General features: G+C 39.9%; 1 protein-coding gene across 1 annotated transcript in view; it reads right to left on the reverse strand.

Moving 5' to 3' along the window:
• Cfap221 (cilia and flagella associated protein 221) overlaps nt 1-21217 on the reverse strand; it is a 94101-nt gene that overhangs the window by 47142 nt on the left and 25742 nt on the right. Inside the window, exon 7 of the mRNA XM_042685135.1 lies at nt 2635-2738. Within this exon, the coding sequence (XP_042541069.1) occupies nt 2635-2738 (104 nt within the window). The remainder of the gene's footprint in view (nt 1-2634; nt 2739-21217) is intronic.

Below are 21217 nucleotides of genomic sequence, written 5' to 3' on the forward strand. Positions count from 1 at the left end.
CAAAATGCCTGAGAAGCATAGAACATAGATAATGCATCTAGATTCCAGAGAAGATTTATACTATAATCCAGTTGAATGTGAATATCTCACACATTGTTTAGACAATGGGATACCAAAGATAGTTGAAACAGTGTCCTTAAATGAAGTATAATTTCATTTAAAGGAGAAATTAAAGACACAAGCCATGAAGTCTCAGAATAATCTGAAAAGCCATCCGATGGATTAGACCAAAGTAGGTCAGGAGTCACATACTTGTCTGAATTGTAAACCTGTGCATTGCACAACCTGAATGCTCCAGGTAAGTCTTGCTTAGTTTTGTTAAGTGTTCATGTAAGGAGACCAGTGATCTCTGCTCAACATTCTTTTATGCTGATCTGTGGAGTGTTTGGGTTCTGAATAGGTTATATTTCAAACCCCCCTTGGGTAAATTGTTCTGGCCTTAGGACAATAATTTTTAGAGGTTTGGCAAGACTATCAACTCTCCAGTTTCTCTTCCTTTTGTCTCCCTAGTTTACTTGAGGCTCTCACATCTGGCAATATTTCATCCCAACATCATGAATTCCTGGCCTCTTGTCTGCACCCAGTAGTGACCCTGTGTACTGACAAGCCCCCATCAAGCACAGTAGCTCCTAAGACTTAGCAGCTCCCTTCCATCTGTGGAACTTACTAGAACTTCAGAGCACCTGGAAAAGTGTAAGGGTCAAACTAGCCCAGTAACTCTCAAACATACTCTAACATCATTCCTATTAGACTTGTTGAAAGTACAGAAAAATCAAGCCTTGTCAAATTACTAAATCCAAAAGACCAGGGATGAGTCTCTGGGCTTTGAAAACTTTCCAAGTGGTCCACATCTGGAGCCACTGCCTAGTCTAACCCTTCATCTCTGGCTCTGGTCTAACCCTTCATCTGGCTCTGGTCTCACTCTACCTTGTCCCACCTCAGCACCGTTGAATGAACCAGCTACTCGATGTGACCTTGAGATCCTTCACTAAGATTTTTTTTGATCTGTCTTTGAGTGTGGCTCACAGAGACAATCCTAGAACCCCAGTGACAGCAGGCAGCCCACGTGTGACAGTGGGACCTTCTCTTTCTTGCTGAGATCCCTGATTCTCTACAAGGTAAAAACTAAGATCAAGAGGGAGCTCACTTTACCTGCATGCCTCCTAGGGCAAATGTTTATAACTTCTCAGATCAGGTAAAATTTTAACTTGTGTTTTACAAGATAGTACATAGATCTGGAAGCCAGAGTGAGTGAGTTCAAATCCCACTTAGGTTACTTACTACTGAGAGGTTGAAAATAAGGTAGCTATATTCCTTGGTGCCTCATTTTCATATTTATTAAATGGGAATAAAGTATGAACCTGGAGTGGCTGTAGATAGACTAAGAATGTGCACATCTCTCTCTGTATAGTGTTACTCAAAGTGTTAGTTACTAACAAAAGGTTTACTAGGAGAGTATAAACAACAGATACTTGCATATCTAAAATATCTTGCCAGTTGAATTTTAATTACTCAATTTCCTTCTATTTTAGGGTTCAAATAGCTGAAAATAATGGACTCTTCCTTCTAGAAAGAGAACCAAAGTCAATTTTTTGCAATATCTTATATTTTTCAAATTCTCAGAATAGTTCTTGGTTCTCTAAAAATAATTTATATTCACTTAATTATTCAGAGATAAGGCAAAGCTTCTGCTCCAGACACTTATTTGCTGGAATAATAGGCACTTGTACTAATGGTAGAGTTGTACACTAATGAACCTTAAGCTTAAAACAAAATAATTTTAGTATTCATTGTCAATGATTGAGGACAAATACTTAAATCCCAAATATCAAGAAACAGAAATTAGGAAACAGGAATCATTTCTGGTATGAAAGGTCACTTTCAAATATATATATATATATATATATATATATATATATATATATATATATATATATATATATATATATATATATATATATAGGTCAGTCATGGGTCTTGAACTCTGGGGCCTGGGCACTGTCCCTGAGCTCCTCAGCCCAAGGCTAGTGCTCTACCACTTGAGCCACAGTGCCACTTCTGACTTTTTCTGCCTATGTGGTACTGAGGAATTGAACCCAGGTGCATGCAAGGCAAGCACTCTACCACTGAGCTACTTTCCCAGCCCCTTTCAAATATTAAAAAAAACAACCCCATTTTCAAGGTGTAGCAATCTGTGTTCTTCAGAATATGTTAAAAAAAATCAGGTTGTTCACATCTCAAACAAGAAAAATTTGTCAGTCTCTTCCCCTAAGATACTGAAAGCTTAGAATATATCTGAAATTGAGTTGAGTCAATATTAGCATTAGACAAGATTAACTTCTGATTTCAAGTTTAGACCTTGAAAGAAACTGAACTTGGTGTTATTATAAATTATCTGAATGTTATAAATCAGCTAAAAGTGTCCAATTCCAGCTTATCGCACGTGTCCAATTCCACCTTATTGGAAGTCAGATGTGTGAAATTTATTACTGTTACACACTTGAAAATAGGATAATGCATTCAATATGACTTATTTTGTTTTGATTTTTAAGAATCTGAGACCTACTTCCCAATCTTGCCTTTAACCTGAGACCTCTAAGGATAGTGTACATTTGATGTCAAGACTTTTCTCACCTGACATTGGCTCAATAGAAAAGGCCTGATGAGGCTGAAGTAAGGTGATGTGGAACTCGAAGTCCACAGGGCAGCTGCACTGCAAGGGGATCACATAGGAAGTGCTGCAAAACAAACAAAAACAAAATGAAAGGTTATTTTTCTTCATAGCAAGGATGTTACAGTATCTTGGTTTAGATTCCATAGACCTTAATTTCCTTCCTTTTCAAATTATTTTCATAATTGCTATATTTTACATGAAATTCTAAGTGTCCTCTTTGAGTTTAGTAATCTTTTTTTTTTTTTGTCTGTTGTAGGGCTTGAACTCAGGGCTTGGGCCCTGTCCCTAAGTCTCTTTGTGCTCAAGGCTAGCGCTCTACCACTTGAGCCACAGTGCCACTTCTAGTTTCTGAGTGGTTAACTGGAGATAAGGGTCTCAAGGACTTTTCTGCCCAGGCTGGCTTTTATAATCTCGATACTCAGATCTCAGCCTACTGAGTAGCTAGGATTACAGATGTGAGCCTCTGGTTCTTTTCTCTATCTCTATTGAGTTTATTTCATCTATTGAGCTTTTAAATTTGAATGTCTACATTTTGTACTTGTAAGGTTTGTAATTGGTTCTACTTGTCTACTTGGCTTTTCTAAAATTTCCTGGTGTAGTACAGGATTTGTAAATTTGGATGATAAGCTTAAATAGTGTCCATCTCACAACGACTAAAAAGAAATCTCCATGTAACCTTTTATATTTTGTACCAGAAACATAGGGTACTTGGGCATTGGTTGAAAGAAATCTAATGGGGGCTGCCCCCATTGGGGATTTCATGTCTGCTAGCACACCCAAGGAACAACATTTGGAAAATAAATACCAGTGAAATTTGTTTAGATATTAAATTTTACTTTATTGTTATTATAGAGGTGTTGTACAGAGGGGTTGCATTTACATGAGTCAGGCAATAAGTACATTTTGTTTTATACAGTGTCATCTGTTCCTTCATTCTCTCCCATTCCCTCCCTCCCATCTCCACCCCTGAGTTGTCTAGTTCATTTTCATCAATGTCCAGGGCTGCACTTTTTCACCCTTTTCCCTCAGATTCTGGGCTCTCCCTTCACCCTCCCACAGACTTGCACATGGATATACCATATATAAGGTAAAAAACACAGAATCTGAAGAAAAAGAAAAAAACAAATTTAAAAAAGGTCCTTTGTTTCCATATCTTTGGAGTTAGTTTCAGTATGTATATGCTTTATATCCATATGGAGAGGCCTTGGGTATGGCTCCTTTGTGGTTCTCTCCTAAGACTATCCTCTCTTATTTTCACTGTATGGGAATATCTCGAATCCTGGGTAATTTGTTGTATTATCCCAGTGCATTTTAGATCTAACTTCCACATATCAGACAGAACATACACCATGTGTCTCTCTGAGCCTGGTTTACCTCACTTTATATGATTTGTTCTAGTTCCATGTATTTCCCTAAAACTGACACTATTTTATTCTTTCTCATGGCTGTATAAAATTTCATTGTATATAGGTATCACATTTTTTGATCCACTCATTTATTGACGGGCATCTGGGTCATTCCGATATTTTGGTTATTGTGAATAGTGAGGCAATAAATATGGGTGTGCAGGTGTCCTTGTCATATCCTGGTTCATGATGTCTAGATGCCTAGGAGCGGTGTGGCTGGGTTGTAGAGAAGGTCTATATTTAGTTTTCTGAGGAGCCTCAACTGTGTTCCAGAGTAGTTGTGTTACTTTACATTCCCACCAGCAGTGCAATAAGGTTCTTTTCCCCCACATCCCCGCAAGCATTTGTTGTTAGAATTCAAAATGTTGGCTGATCTAACAGTGGTGAGATGGAATCTCAGGGGTGTTTTGATTTGCATTTCCTTTATGGCCAGTGATGAGTATTTCCTCATGTGTTTCTTTGTCATTCTTACCTCTTCTGAGAAAGTCTCTCCTTAGCTCCCTTGCCCATTTTTTAATAGGTATATTAAGCTTGGGAGGGGTTAGTTTCTTGTCCTTGTGTATATTGGGTATTAGGTCTTTGTCTGATGTATTGCTGGTAAAGATCTTTTCCCAATTGGTTGGTTGTCTTTCTAATTTAGCAACTATGACCTTAGCTGTGCTGGAACTTTTTTATTTTAATGTAGTCCCATTTGTCAAGTCTCTCTTCTATCTGTTGTGCTCCTGTATTCAGGAAGTTCCTGCCTGTACCTAGAAGTTCTAATGTTTCTCCTACTCTCAGGAGTTTCAGAGTTTTGGGTCTGACATTGAGGTCTTTGGTCCACTTTGAGTTGATGTTAGTGCATGGTGACAAGTAGAAATCCACTTTTAGTTTTCTGCATATAGATGCCTGGTTTTTGTTGAAGAGGCTATGTTTTTTTCCCCTACTGTATGTCTTTGGCTCCTTTGTTGAATATCAGATACTGTAAGTATGTGGTTTTATTTCTGGGTCTTCTAATCTGTTCCATTGATCTTCAGGTCTATTTTTGTACCAATACCAGGTTGTTTTGTTATTATGGCTCTGTGCTTTTTTGTTTGTTTGTTTATTTTTTGGTCTATAATTGCTTTGGCTATTCTAGGTCTTTTGCTGTTCCATATGAATTTTTGAATTGTTTTCTCTATCTCAGTAAAGAATGTCATTGGGATTTTGATGGGGATTTCATTGAGTTTGTATATCATTTTTTGCTGTATGGCCATTGTTACAATATTGATTCGACCTATCCATGAACATGGAAGGTCTTTCCATTTCCTGGTATCCTCTCATTTATTTCTTCTGATTTTTATAGTTTTTCACTATAAAGATCTTTACATCTTTGGTTAGGTTAAGTCCTAAGTATTTTATATATTTTCGAGGCTAGTGCAAATGGGTTGTTTTCATGATTTCCCTTCCTGCTTGTACATTGTTGGCATACAGAAAGGCCACTGATTTTTTTTAATTTTTTATTGTAAAGATACTATACAGAGGGTTACAGTTACATGAGTAAGGTAATGAGTACACTTCCTATTGAGCATTGTTATCCCCTCCATTGTTTTCCCCCTACCATCCTTTCCCTCCCTACCTTCCCCGAGGTTCTTTTTTTTTTAAATTGTGATTAAGTGATTACATAATTTCCCAAATTTCACAGTATTGTGGAATAATGATGCTTATTTAAAGTCAAGTTCATTCTACTTTCCTGGAGCAAATTGTCTATCACAGTCTGTAATATATAACGGTGTTCACATGTTATATACCATATATGTGATCAGCAGCATGGGGATATTTAGTAGTGGTTCAACCAGATGAGTGGGAGTTCTTTGTTTCTTAAGTCCTGTTGGTTTTGTCGTATCACCTAACATTTTGGATTTAGCATCCACTTATCAGGGAGACCATGTACCGTTTGTCTCTTTGCTCTTGGCTTACCTCGCTCAACATGATTCCTTCTAGCTCCATCCATTTCCCTGCAAATGCCATTATTTTGTCATTTCTAATGGCTGCATAATATTCCATTGTGTATAGATACCATAATTTTTGGATCTATTCATCTGTGGTGGGGCATCTAGGTTGTTTCCATATCCTAGCTATTGTGAACAGTGCTGCAATAAACATGGAGGTAAGGCCACTGATTTTTGTGGGTTAATTTTGTATCCTGCTACTTTGCAGAAGTGGTTGATCAGCTCTAGGAGTTTGGGGGGGGGTGGAGTTTTTTTTTTAGGTCCTTTAGGTATAAGATCATGTAATCTGCAAATAGGGATAGTTTAATTTCTTCTTTCCCCATGTGAATCCCTTTTGTGTCTTTTTCTTGCCTTATTTCTCTGGCTAAGAATTTCCAGAACTATATTGAAGCAGAGTGGAAAGAGTGAGCATCCCTGCCTTGTTTCTGATTTTAGGGGAAATGGTTTTAAATTTCCCCTATTTAGTGTGTTTAATCTGTAATATATAGCCTTTGTTGTTTTAAGGAATGTTTCTTCTATTCCTAGTTTCTCCAAAGCTTTTAACGTGAATGGATTGGCATTAGGCAATTTTGCAATTCACAAATTTCTTGATATTTTTTTAAATGGAAGTTTTCTCCATTTATTTCATTGAAGATCTTAATATGCCTATTTAAAATTTGTATCACACTGTTGTAAATAATCCATTATATTAAATTAAATTTTATGCTGATGGAGTTTGTCTTTGTGTGTGTGTGTGTGTGTGTGTGTATGTGTGTGTGTGTGTGTGTGTGTATGTCTGTGCCTGCACCATTACTGGGGCTTGAACTCTTACTCAGTGCTGTCCTTTAGCTTTTTCTACTACAGGCTAGTGTTCAACCACTTGAGCCATAGCTTACTAGCAGCTTTTTGCTAGTTAATCGGAGATAAGTATTTCACGACCTTTCCTGCCCAGGCTGGCTTTGAAGCATGGATCCTTAGATCTCAGCCTCCTGAGTAGCTAGGATTACAGGTGGGATCTACCAGTGGTCAGCTTATGCATACATTTTGAAATCTGAATTTTCAAGCTTGAGTAAAAGGCTTTAATATTTTTGTTGTTGTTGTTGGTCTTAGGACTTGGGTACTATCCCTTAGCTCAAGGCTAGTGCTCTAGCACTTTGAACCACAATGACACTTCTGGTTTTCTGATAAATGCAGATAAGAAATATACTTACTACCTTACCTAAGCAACTGTAACCCCTCTGTATATCCTTGACAATAAAATTAAATAATAAACAAAGGATTAAATGCAGTAAGCTACTGGTGCCCAGCACGGATTTGATTTGTATTCAGTTCTATGACTGTATATCAGAGTTCCAACCAGGGTTCCAACTATTTTCAGGCCCCTAGCCTTCAGTCACTGGGTCAGCAGGCAGCCAGGCTTACCACCCTTCATAAGATGATTATCATGCCCTCCGCTTTCCCTGTCTATGCTGAGTACAAAATCCTGGCCTGGACACAGGTCAGCTGAGGTTTGCCAGCTTTCTCTCATGGAAGTGCGAAGTAAGAACACCTCAGTCTTCCCCTGGCTTCAAGAAGCAGGCAAGGTGCTGATTCCCTGACTTAATAGGACACATGACCTCCCTGTCACCATGAGAGTGACCCAAGACTCCCAACTACCTACTTCATAACCTGGCTCCTAGAGTTGTGTATCTTATTTCTGAGCTTGCATTCATGTCTCTGGAGGTGTCTTTTATAGCTTATTTGTCACTACTAGGTATCTGGGTAGAAGAGATGCTGTACAGTTTCAACTCTGCTTCATCCTGACCAGATGTCACTAATGGGCCTGACAGACATGTACTCTGAATGCAGAGATCACTTGATGCCTACCAGTCAATGTCCTTTTTCTAATTAATTTTCAATGGTGTTTTGTTTTCCTCCACCACCTCCTTCTCCTCCTCCTTCTTTTTTTGTCAGTCCTGGGGCTTGAACTCAGGGCCTGGGTATTGTCTCTGAGCTTCTTTGTGCTCAAGGCGAGAGTTCTACCACTTGAGCCACAGCACCACTTCTGGCTTTTTTGAGTATTTTATTGGAGATAAGAATCTCAAGGAGTTTCTTCTCTGGGCTGGCTTCAAACCACGATCCTCAGATATCATTCTTCTGAGTAGCTAGGATTACAGGTGTGAGCTACTAGCACCTGACCAGTTGTGTTTATTTTCAAAATGATCTTTTAGCTATGATGAAATGATAGCTGTATGAAATGATAGCTGTCTGGAAAGGGCATAAGAGCCCCAGAAGGGGATAGGTCCACTCACACTTCCTAAGGGCCCTACAGTTCTGATACAAACTCTGGAAAGGGTCAGAGTCTTTTCTTCAATACACATGGGATGCACCCAAGTAGGTTTTCCCTTAAGTCTAGTCCTAAAATAAGCTCTGTTAGAGGTCTCCAGTCAAGCACAACTCTCTGGGAGCCTTCCTAATTGAGCTAAACAAAATATACAAAGGCCATTATATTTTCAAGATTCAACCTATCAGACATTCAGTTCCCAGTGAGCATCCGCTGTTCCACTGAAGCTGGGAGAGAAAGCTGGAATGGCAACTGCAGAGCACACGAGCTCCCTGGGCCCATGGAGGTGACCGTAGGCCTTGGATAATGGTCAATGTTAGGCATGAAACTGTGCTTACACGGTCTCTGAAGATTAGGCTGGGCATTCACAGTGACTGGGCTGTGTGGCCATTGGATCAGTGCCCTAGGGATCTGATCAGGGCTGTCCCAGCAAGGTACATCTGGTGCTCAAGGTTCCTCTACAGAAAGGTGCATGGTTGCATTTTCCTGAACTGAACTGAAGCAAAACAAGCAATCCAAAAAGAAAAAAAAAATCTAACAAACCTACTCAGGGCTTTTACTCATTGGTGATAAACACCCAGTTTCCAATGAACTTTCTAACTGATAATGCTTAGTAAAATGGCATCAAGATATTTGTTTAATGGTGATTATAAGAGGCCAAGTTCTCAATGCACTAGCCAGTCTGGAAAAACAAACAATTCCTTAAGGGTCCAAATTCCAAGTGCCACCATCTGGGAGGAAATACAAAAGTATGAGCTCTGTGGATTGCAGTGGGACAGCTAGTCTTGTCCTTGCTGCTGTTCCTGTCATGATGTCAACCCAGTGTGGACCATATCAGGACACTCTAGATTAATTCTGATCAGGGAAGTTTAGGTGATAGAAACCTTAGTTTTAGTTTTTCATTGTACTAAGATCTGACTAGAATTAAAAAGATTTCAACTGAATTCCCACTGCTAAATACTATTAAATATAGCCAGAAGCCAGTGGCTTCTGTAATCCTAACTACTCAGGAGGCTGAGATCTGAAGATCGCAGTTCAAAGCCAGCCCTGGAAGGAAAGTCCTTGAAAGTCTTATCTCTAATTAACCAGTAAAAAGTCGGAAGTATAGATGTGGTTCAAGTGGTAGAGTGCCAGACTTGAGTGAAAAAGCTAAGAGACAGCACCCAAGTTCTGAATTCAAGCCACAATACTGGCACAAAAAATTCAAACAAAAAAACAGACCTGTGATTCTTCAGAAGCAATAGGAATTGAAATTAAAGTTCTAAACTTTATGAAAAGCAGACAATAGGCAACATGAGAGCAAGTAGAAGTTAGTACTTTTGGAGGCAACACAACTTGTACCCCTGTTACTTTATTAAACATCAATAATGCTGTTAAGCATCATTGCATGCTGTATACAAAAATAGATAAAAGTACTTTTAAAGAATTATTCCCTATTTTTGAATGAAATAAAGCCAACCCAAATCTTCTAAACAGTAAGGTTTTATATTATGATCATGTACAAATTGATAACTAATAGAACAGTGCATAAATTTACCTTCAGAAAGTAAACATAAGAAAACAAATTCAAATTTATTTCTTGTTCCTTCTCTGTTTTTAGAGAATAAAAGCTCTGTGATCTATTGAAGAGAACTTGAAATCAAATAAATATATGCTCTAATTCAATGCTTTCAATGTCTAATGAGCAGAACAGACAAGCCACCTCATCATAATAGAATTTCGTTCCTTTTCTGTAGAATTGAAGGTTAGGGACAATAAGCATGGCAAATATTAGCTATTGGAAGATGATGTTCATAAACCACTGGGAATTAATCGGAAGTTATTATGTTTGCATAAAACTTGAGGGGGATACCACCAAGACAAAGGGAAGTTTTTCTACAGAGAAGTATGAGTAAGATGACCCACTGCACAGACAATTATGGCACATTATGGATGCCAACTGAAGCCTGGAACTAACAATCTTACTGGAGGGCTAAGTCAATTTTCAAGTACTTTTCTTCTGTCAACTGCTCATAGATGTGGGAACCATTCACAGATCAAAAGATGTAGCAACAGTGACTATCCACATATTGTCATCTTCTTCCAAAAGTATGGAAGACTCCTGAAACAATCCAGAGTCTAGACAATCTTTGGGGTTGCACATTGCAAGAGTTTTCAAACAAGTTTATAAACTCTCATATCTCTCCATTGAGAGGTACAATTTAACTTCCCTTCCCTAGATTCTGAATTCTGTTCAGCACTACTTAACTCATACAATACAGAGGGAATGACAGTGTGCCTGTTTCTTAAGGCCAAGGCCTAAGAACTGGAACTTTTCACTTCCTTTTGGATATACTCACTGTAGCACATAATCACCATGTTGTAAGGAAGCTCAAACAGCCTGTGGAGACCTTACCAGGAGAGAACCAAGGTTCTTGGCCTCAGACCAACTGAACTTCTGAATAGTAGCCAGCATATGAGGGTACCATTTTGAGCAGAACTCATCTGACTCTACAAAGTGCAGAAAATGAGCTTTCCCCATCAAGCAACACCCAAGTTGTAAACACATGAGCAAAATCAGTGATTGTTGTTTTATTTTTCTTTTTGTGTTTTTGTTTTATACCAGCCCTGGGGTTTGAACTTAGAATCTGATCACTGTCCCTCTGCTTTTTTGCTCAAGGATAGCAGTCTATCACTTGATCCACATTGCCACTTCTGGCTTTTATGGTAGTTACCTGCAGATAAGTGTCTCTTGGAGTTCCTGTGGAAGTTAGCTTTGAACCTTTATCTTCAGATTTCAGCCTCCTGAGTAGCTAGTATTATAGTGTGAGCCACTGATGCCCAGCTTGATTGTTGTTTTTCTAAGCTACTAGTTTTAGGGTGGTTTATTACAAAAAATGTAGACCAAGAGCATTCTCTCTTTCATCCCATCTTTCCTTCAGTCAATGATAACTTCATCTATTTCTATTTAGTATCTTAATTTGGCTATTTTGAAGTTTTTTTGTTTATTTTTACAGTAGTTCTTAATATGTCTCAGCCTTGCACTACTTGATACATAGTGCATATGTAACCCTCTTGACCTTGTGAGGTAAGTACCATTATCATCCCCTTTTATAGAAAAACTGGGCTGGGAAGGTAGTTCAGTGGTAAAGCGCTTGCCATGCATGCCTGAGGCTCTGGGTTCGATTCCTCAGCACCACATAAGCAAAAAGAAAAAAGCTGGAAGTGGTGTTGTGGCTCAAGTGGTAGAGCACTAGCTTTGAGCTGAAGAGCTGAGGGACAGCGCGCAGGCCCAGAGTTCAGGCCCCACGACCGGATTCCCCCCCCCCCAAAAAAAAAGAAAAACTGACATACAGGGAGGTCCAAAGTCACAACTGGTAAGTGGTGAGGTGTGATTTAAAGCCAGAAATTTAAAGCTAGAGTCTGAGCTAATCTACTGGAGATATAATATGGTATAGCAGGTGCCATATTACTTTTATCCCCAACGTTAAAGGGCAGCTCCCTGTATGTCATACAGAACTCTCTCTTCACCTCTTCTCATCCTTCAGTGCTTTATCTGTTGACCTTTCTGGAAAGTTTCTCCTTTCATTAACAAACAGGATAAGATCCTGTAAGATCCTGTTTTGGACTGCTGTCTTCCCCATACAAGGTAAAGCTCTGATTCCCATGAGAGGAGTAGGGCTCAGATAGGTTTAGATGAGGCCATAAGAGTGCCTGCTTCCCCCACCCAGTGGAATTAGTTTCTTTTTAAAAGTAAGAAGGGTCAGAATACTCCTCCTCCACCAGTTTCTCCCCATCTGGGAGAAGCCCAGATCTCACCATGTTGGCATCATGGCTTACAGGGCTGTGAGAAATGTTTGTTGTTTGGATCTCCTATTTTTTACCAGTTAGATTTGAGAGAGGGTCTCATAAACTTTCCTGCCTGGGCTGGCCTCCAACTGTGATCCTCCCACTCATCAACCTCCTGAGTAGTCAGAACTATAGTATGATAACATGGTAGAAATTTCCCAGAGTAGCTAGGAGATGAGACAAATCCTCAAACTTTTTCCTATATATTGATAACTTCCTCTCAAGCTCTGCCATACATACACAGAAAAAGAAAGAAGTTTGAGAGCTGGCCAATTATTTATATTTAGCCTTTATATATAAACTTCTAGCTTCACAATATAACTTAAAATAATGGAAGGAAATGAGGCACTATTAATTGCCTGGTAAGTTAGACTTTCTCCCATTCAAACAAATAGGTAATAATTTCAAAATATATGAGAAACTGAAGGTATTTTATGTTTCAAATTTCAAAGAATGCTCTTTTATCTAAGATCATTTATGCACTTTTGAACTTTCCTATGTTGCTTATCTTGTTTTCAAAGACACAATTTATTTCACTAGGATTGATACCACAATCCAGAAGCAAGGTAAGCTCATGCTCCACAATAACTAGTCAAATAAAGGTAAAAATGAAGCCAGGCACAATGGGGCATTCCTGTAACCCAAACTATGCTGGAGAGATTGAAAGGACCACAGTTCGAGACCAGTTAAGGCAAGGTTAGCCAGTCTCCATCTCAACCAATGAGCTGGGTGCTGTTGTATTTGCCTGTGGACCCAGCTACATGGAAGGCCATAGGTAGAAAGAACATAATTTAAAGCTGACCCCAGGCAAATTTTCAAGACCATATCTGAAAAATAAGTAAAGCAAAAAAAGCGCTGGAGGTGTGGCTCAAGTGCAAGCCACAAGGTCCTAAGTACTGCCAAGCAAGAAAAAAATGTATATAAGGAATTTCTCAAACAATAAGCATTTAATTATTTTTATAGCTAGGAAACAGTACCCACACTGCAGACTAAGCTTAGATCAATATTAGAAGCAAAGGGAATTGAAGCTCAGGTAGGTTGGCTGTAGAGCTCCTTCTTTGCTGAGTTCAACTTCTTCTTTGCTTATTAATTGGTAAAGTTGCCCCATCTGCTGGCCCAGGAGTTTGGGAAAAGGAGGATGCTAGAGACAACACTATGAACAACCTGACTCTAAGGAGGTGACCTCCTATAGTTTGTAGAAGTAGCTAAGGCATTACTCTGGGGGTGAGACAGTTGCTAAATTCAGAAAAAGAAGAGCAGGTGCCATGACATCTGTCATCTGTGGAGGTAATGTGTAGTCTGTTCATGCTTCAAAATGACTCCTTTAGGGCTAGGGATATAGCCAAGTGGTAGACCATATGCTTAACATGCATGCAAGGTCTTATCACCAAACCCCAAACAAAATCCACTCTCTAAAAATTTACCATCTTGCGGCTGGGAATGTGGCCTAGTGTAGAGTGCTTGCCTAGCATACATGAAGCCCAGGGTTCGGTTCCTTAGTACCACATACATAGAAAAGGCCAGAAGTGCTGTGGCTCAAGTGGTAGTGCTAGCTTTGAGCCAAAGAAGCTCAGGGACAGTGCCTAGGCCCTGAGTTTAAAAAAAAACAACAAAAAACAAAAAACCAGTACTGGCAAAAAAAATTACCATTTTGAGCTGGGCACTGGTGGCTCATGCCTGTCATCCTAGCTTCTCAAGAGGCTGAGATCTGAGGATCACGGTTCAAAGCCAGACTGGGCAGGAAAGTCTGTGAAACTCTTATCTCTAATAATCATCAGAAAACTTGAAGTGGTGCTATGGCTCAAATGGTAGAGCACTAGCCTTGAGCTAAAGAGCTGAGGGGACAGCACATAGGCCTAGAGTTCAAGCCCCACGACTGACAGAAATTAAAAAAAAATAGAATATTGAAATACAAAAAATCTTGAATAGTAATATCACTTAACAGGAGAATATTAATAAAAATATCTCATTCAATAGGAACTGACTGTTCATGGTTCTCTCCAGGGTAGGATGATGGGATAAAGAATGAAATTCTTGGGTGACTCGCAAGCAGGGAGGGGAAGCAGGGCCTATGGCTGGAGCCCAAAGCGCAGGAGGAGCTGGCGGCAGGGCTGGCAGCCAGCACAAGGTGATTAAGGGCCAGATAAAGACCTTCTGCAGTCCCAGTGCTTTTATGTTGAGACAAACACAGCCCTTGCTGGGGGTAAGATTCCAGGCCACACTATATGCTACTGACAGCTGCTGCTGCTTCTAGAATGGGGGTAAAAGAAACCACATGCTGACTACATTCAAACCACACTTCCTCTCAGCTACAGAGATCACGACAGCATGTGGCCCAGCACACAGTCGGGAACCAGTGCCAGCCTGCCACTCCTTCCCACCACCTCCTGTGGCTTGCCTACCATCTGTTATTACAACAAAAAGCTCACTCTGGTGGAATACAATATTTTTTTTCAAAGCAAAGCAATTTAAATTCAAAATACATTTGAAATTGTAGTATGCAAGAATCTGGGGTGAGAAATTGGGAGCCTATTTAATAGAAAACATCTGTTTAAGAAATTATAGTCACAATTGTGTTGACTGATGGCTAGTTATGTCATTCTGAATATTCTGACAAGTATTAAGTGAAGCACACTGTGTATGTGTGCATCTGTGTGTATGTGTGTGGAGGTACCACCAATCTAGCAGCAGTAGTATGGGGGAGGGGGAGATGGCTGTAAGTGCACTCTGAGGGGGAATAACAGCTATGTTAGCCAAGCAAGTGGGGCCACCAAAAAGTCTTAATGTAGGGGGACTTTCCAGGATCAAAAGCCAGCCACAAAGCTTCCTTTTGCACTCCTAGGGATGTACTTTGGGTACACACTGACATTCCTTACCTTTTGGACCTTTTTGTAGTACTAGGGTTTGAACTCAGGACCCTGTACTTGCTAGGCAAAGATACTACCACGCCTGGTGCCGGTGGCTTACACCTGTAGTCCTAGCTACTCAGGAGGCTGAGATCTGAAGATCACAGTCAGCCTGGGTGGGAAACTCTGTGAGACCCTTGTCTCTAATTAACTACCCTTATCTCCAATTAACTACCAAAAAATCTGGACTGGAACTATGGCTCAGTGGTGGGAGGGTAGTCTTGAGCAAAAAAAAACCAGGTCCTGAGTTCCAAGCCCCAGGACCAGCACAAAAACAGTAAACAAAAAACAAAAGAACCCTGAAAAAACAAACAAAAAACCCCACTACCTTTTAAACCATACCCCAGCCCTTTTTTGCTTTAGTTGTTTTTCAGATAGGGCCTCAAGTTTTTGCATAGCTAACCTTGGACTGAGATCCTCCTACTATGGGAGTAGCTGGAATGAAAGGCACCACACATCTGGGTTATGGATTGATATAGAATCTCTAATTTTTTTCTCCAGTTGGCCCCAAATCAAATTTCTTCCACTCTCCACTTCTGAAGTAGCTGGGATTACTGATGTAAGTCACCACACCTAGCCTTACATTGTATTAATAAACATTACAATTAGAATTCATTCATGGGCATTTTTTCTGATGGTAGTGTAAAGTTTGCTATTGCTTAGTACATATATGTGTGTGCATGTGTTTTTGTGCATATATATGTATATGTGCATAAATGTGTCTCTCTATATACATATATACATATTCACATGTATACATATATGAGAGAACTTACATAAACTAGAATAACTCAAAAGTAGAATATGTTCTTCTTTTAACACCTAGCTAGGCTTTTATACCGTCAACAATTCCTTTCTTTATTTTGGTTCTTCAGTCTTCTCCTGGATTTCTTCTGAAGCCAAAAGTTAGGAATGTTGTGACAAAGACAAAAAAGAATAAAAGCTAGCTGAGTATCAGTGGTTTATAAATCCTAGCTATGTAGGAAGATGAGATCTGAGGACCACTGTTCAAAGCTAGTCCAGGCAGAAAGTCTATGAGACTCTTATCTCCAACTAATCACAGAAAAAAAAAAAAAAAACAACCAGAAGTAGAGCAGTGACCCAAGTGGTAGACTGTTAACCTTGAGCACAAAAACTCAGGGACAGCTCCTAGTCCCAGGGTTCAAGCCTCAAAAAAAAAAAAAAAAAAAAAAAAGAGATCAAACTGGAGCTGTATCTCAAATAGTGCACTAGCCATGAGTGAAAAAGTTGAGAAAGAGTGCAAAGCCTTGAGTTCAAGTCCAGGTACCAACCAGCACACATATACCCACAAAAATAATAAAAGCTAACCCAAGTATCTATCCAATGTTCTCTTTGTTGGCTAGCTCATGTTGGTATCCATTTTTTCTAAATGAAAGAGAGAACCATTTATGCCCTGCCACTATTACTTATATTCAACTGTATACTTTACAGGTTAGGAGATTTTCTTTTCTGTCTAAAATTGTAAGTGAAGGCTGGGTCAGGATGAATAGACTGATACTTGCTGGACAAAAGAATATTAAATTAAGAAAATTTAGGAAAATTGTTCATACTGTGTAATACAAGCTGCTGTTAAGGGACAGAGGTTATATAACAATATTGGATAACAAGGTCAGTGCTGTTCCATAGACCCGGGTTGGGAGTAGATAGAGAATGTTTGTCCATAAGCTTAAGTCACTCTTGTTAAGATTGATTCATAAAATGCTGCTGCTTCCTGAATCAACTTTGAAATTTGGAACACAAAAAGAATCTTCAGCCAGGCATTGGTGGCTTTTGTCTGTAACCTTAAATATACAAGGAAGGTGAAATTTGGAGAATCATAGTTTGTGGACAGCCAGAGCAGAAAAGTCTGATTCGAGTTCCAAAATAACTAACAAAAAGCCAGGCTGGAGACATGGTTCAAGTGGCAGAATCAGCCAAGCAAGAAAGCTGAGTAAGTATAAGGCCCTGGGTTCAAGCCAATGTACCAATATGAGTGAAGAACATGAAAATGTAATTTTTAAAAAATCTTTTCAAATAGGGAGGCCTTCAGAAACTCCTCCTTCACTGGCGCACTATTCCCAATAGCCAAGATATGGAAGCAGCCCAGATACCCTACAATAGATGAGTGGATCCAAAAAATGTGGTATTTAGTACACAATGGAATTTTACACAGCCATTAGAAAGAATAATATTATGTCATTCTCAGGGAAATGGATGGGCCTAGAACAAATCATGTTAAGTGAGGTAAGCCAAGCTTAGAGAGCCAAAAGGAGCATGTTTTCTCTCATATGCAGAAGTTAGATCTAAAGTGCACAGGGTTATGATAAATTATACAAGCCTCTAGACATTCACACACCGTGAGACCAAAAGAAGACACTTAGAGCAGAAATACAAAGGCACAATCCCTGTGTGCCTCTGATCATATAAAATAATATATATGTCAAAACGAACTCCAAGAAATGGAAACAAGAGTTCTTTTCTTGTTGCTGTTTCTGTTTTCTTTTCTTTCTGTATGGTTTATTTGCTTGTCTGTCTTTTGTGGGGGGCAGGGAGCCCAAGGGAAAAAGGGTGAAAAGGTGCAGTAGCGGGGCTCATTGGACATTGTTGAAAGCAAACTATACAACTGGTGGAGCTGGGAGGGAGGGACTGGGAGGGATGACACTGGACAAAAGGAAATGTACTCATTAACTGATTTGTGTAGCTATAATCTCTCTGTATATCACTTTTATAACAACAATAAAGTTTTTTTTTTAAAGGAACTCCTCCTGAAGAGCAGTTTGTCCATCTTCTCCAAATGCCTGCATTCTGGCTTCACTGCAACTGGTTCAGTGTTGGACAGTGTGAGTCTTGGTTTGGTTTCCACCTGTGCTGGGCATACCCTCACCCCCAACTTCCCTGGAAGTGTTAGTTCTGGTATGCATGTTACCATGTGGCCTAGATGCTGTAAAAGCCAAGATTAAAGCATACTAGTCTGATCCTGGTTACTCTATACACACATACTCTTTCTCTCTCTCTCTGTCTCTCTGTCTCTCTCTCTCTCTCTGTTGGTCATGGGGCCTGAACTCTGGGCCTGGGCACTGTCCCTCAGCTCTTCAGCTCAAGGCTAGTGCGCTACCACTTGAGCCACAGCACCACTTCTGGCTTTTTCTGCTTATGTGGTGCTGAGGAATCAAACCCAGGGCCTCATGCATGCGAAGCAAGCACTCTACCACTGAGCTACTTTCCCAGTCCATACTCTATACTTTTCAAATGAACCGTGAGTCTCTCTCCTAAGAAAGACCACCACGGGCCAGGAAGGTGGCTCAGTGGTAGAGTGCTTGCCTTGCATGCCTGAGGCCCTGGGTTCGATTCCTCAGCACCACATAAGCAAAAAGAAAAAAAGCCAGAAGTGGCACTGTGACTCAAGTGGTAGAGTGCTAGCCTTGAGCTGAAGAGCTGAGGGACAGCGCCCAGGCCCAGAGTTCAGGCCCCACGACTGGACCAAAAAACAAAAAAGACCACCAGTAAGTTCCTAAGCCTGTGACTTCAACATCCTAGAAACTGTAGTCTACTGGCTTTGGAACAAGGCTGTCAGGCCTTGTGGAGTTTGTGGAGTCTCTGCTGTCTTGAGCTGTGCCTGGGGTCTGTTTGCTGCAGCAGCCCAAGGCTGCCTTGCCCATCAATCCATTTCCAGAATGGATTGTATCCTGGTTTTCCATCCTTCCTTTACTGGGTGACTTTTACAGGAACTTGTCTATAGCACACTAGCCAACTGGTCATCTGAGTCAGCTTGCTGCAAAGGAAGATTGGTTGTTAGAAGAATGGTTAATGGCTGCTTTGCTTCCAGTTCTGTTTACTTGGTACCAGAAAGACACAGATGCAGGAATTACAGAGTGAATAAATCTTTTCAGAACCACGAGGTTGGAATGATATAAAAGTTTTGTGTCTAATGTAAGCATGATTGTATTTCCTTGTGTACATCGAAGGATAACACTGAATCTTATCTACCATACTCTTAGAGGTATTGAGTGATCACTGATTTTCACAAGTCAGGGTGGTTAGGTTTATCTAGTTACAAAGTGGCTCCAGCCAACAGAAAGGGAGGGGAGCTTCAAGTCCCCATGGCCTCTTCGACTTGGAGAATTTGAACAGGAATTGGAATGCAAGCTTTCCTTATTTACAGACACTGTCAGAGTACTCTTCAGCAGATCTTAAGCTACCAAAGTTGTTTATAGGTAGTTGGCAAAGGTCCATACGGCATTTTATCTCAATATGAAAAATTTATAAGCACCAGATCCAGCTGCTGAAAAATGTGCTTGATGAACGCAAAGCAGTCTGCTACATGACCTTGTAGATGGATGGAAATGTTGTCCATTGCTCAAAGACGCCCCAGCCCACAGCTGCTTCTCCCAAAAACAACCCATGGAAGGGAAGCAAAAGTAGTAATATTATACACAGGTCCAACAGCTTCTGATGTTTTCGTCCAAGGAAACTGAACATGTAAAGGGGAAAATATTCTTCTAAATTCACCTTTTGCTGAATTTCTATTTCTCTATCAGCTTTGCATTTCTTCACCATGTAGAGGGGGATTTTTTTGTTATTGTTTCGGCTGTAAAAATGGTTTCTTTACTTAGAAGTTTAAGAATTATGTGCCATTGGAGATCTCATACATTTCCCACACTAGTAGTTTCTCAAAATGTTAAATACAAGTTATCTTATGAATGAGCAATTTTACTACTAGGAATATATCCAATGAAAAATGCAAACATACCTCCAGACAAAATTATAGCTACAAATGTTCATGGCAACAGCATTCCTAACAGCCCCCAAGTAGAAGAAACAGAAATATCCATCTACACTGTGGCTCAAATGGTAGAGCGCTAGCCTTGAGCTGAAGAGCTGAGGGACAGCGCCCAGGCCCAGAGTCAAGCCTCACAACCGGACCCAAAAACAAACAAACAAACAGAAATATCCATCTAGTGATACACAGATTAATAGAATATGCTATATCCATAAAATGGAATATTATTCATCAATGAAAAAGAATGAAATATTGATTAAAGGTGAATGACTCTTGAAACACTCTGCTAAATGGAAAAAGTCAGTCACAAAAGACCTTATAAGATCCCATTTACAGGAACTGTCCAGAACAGGGAAACTTAGCGAAAGACAGAAAATAAATTAGAGTTTGTTTGGGATTGAATAGTTGGGAGAGCAGGAGATGGAGAGTGAGGTAGAGATATTTTCGGGGGATAATAAAAATATTCTACAATTGATTATAGTGGTAGATATACATAGTAAAAACAGTGGATTGTATATCTTGAATTAGTGAGCCTTATGATATATAAATTATATCTAATACAAGTTACTGTGTGTGTGAGTGCATGTGCGTGCATGCGTGCGTGCATGTGTGTGTGTGTGTGTGTGTGTGTGTGTGTGTATATGTGTATGTGTATGAGAAAGAGAGAGAGAATGTGTTCTGGAACTTGAAGTCAGGACCTTGACAGTTTCTTAGCTTTTTCTGTTCAAGGCTAGTGCTCTACCATTTGAGCCACAGCTCCACATCTGGCACTTTCGGTAGTTAATTCGAATGTCTCATGGACTTTCCTTCCCAGGCTAGATTTAAACGATCTCAGATCTCAGCCTCCTGAATATCTAGTATTACAGACATGAGCCACTAGTGCCTGGCTCTAATAGAACTTTCTTTATTTTCTTTCTTTCTTTTTTTTTTTTTGACAGTCCTGGGCTTGAACTTAAGAGTCTAGGCACTGTCCCTGAGCTGCTTCTGCTCAAGGCTAGCACTCTACCACTTGAGACATAGCACCACTTCCCGGCTTTTTCTGTGTATATGGTACTGAAGAATGGAACCCAGGGCTCCATGCATGCTAGGCAAGTACTCTACCCCTAAGTCACATTCTCAGACCTCTAATAGAACTTTTGAAAAGGTATAAATGTGTTTCAGTCTGTTTTAGACTACTCTTTCAGAGAATCACAATCTGGCTAATTTATAGTGAACAGGAAAGATGAGAAGGTAAATGATGTCATCTTTATAGCCCCCTACAGCTCTGAATTCCAATCATGATATATGTGTGACCCTGGGCAATAGCAACCTCTCTGTGCCCCTCAGAATCCTCCTCAGGCTTGTCACAGTA

Source organism: Dipodomys spectabilis, unplaced genomic scaffold, assembly GCF_019054845.1.
Source record: "Dipodomys spectabilis isolate Male_0828 unplaced genomic scaffold, ASM1905484v1 ptg000094l, whole genome shotgun sequence".
Classification (NCBI taxonomy): Eukaryota; Metazoa; Chordata; class Mammalia; order Rodentia; family Heteromyidae; genus Dipodomys; species Dipodomys spectabilis.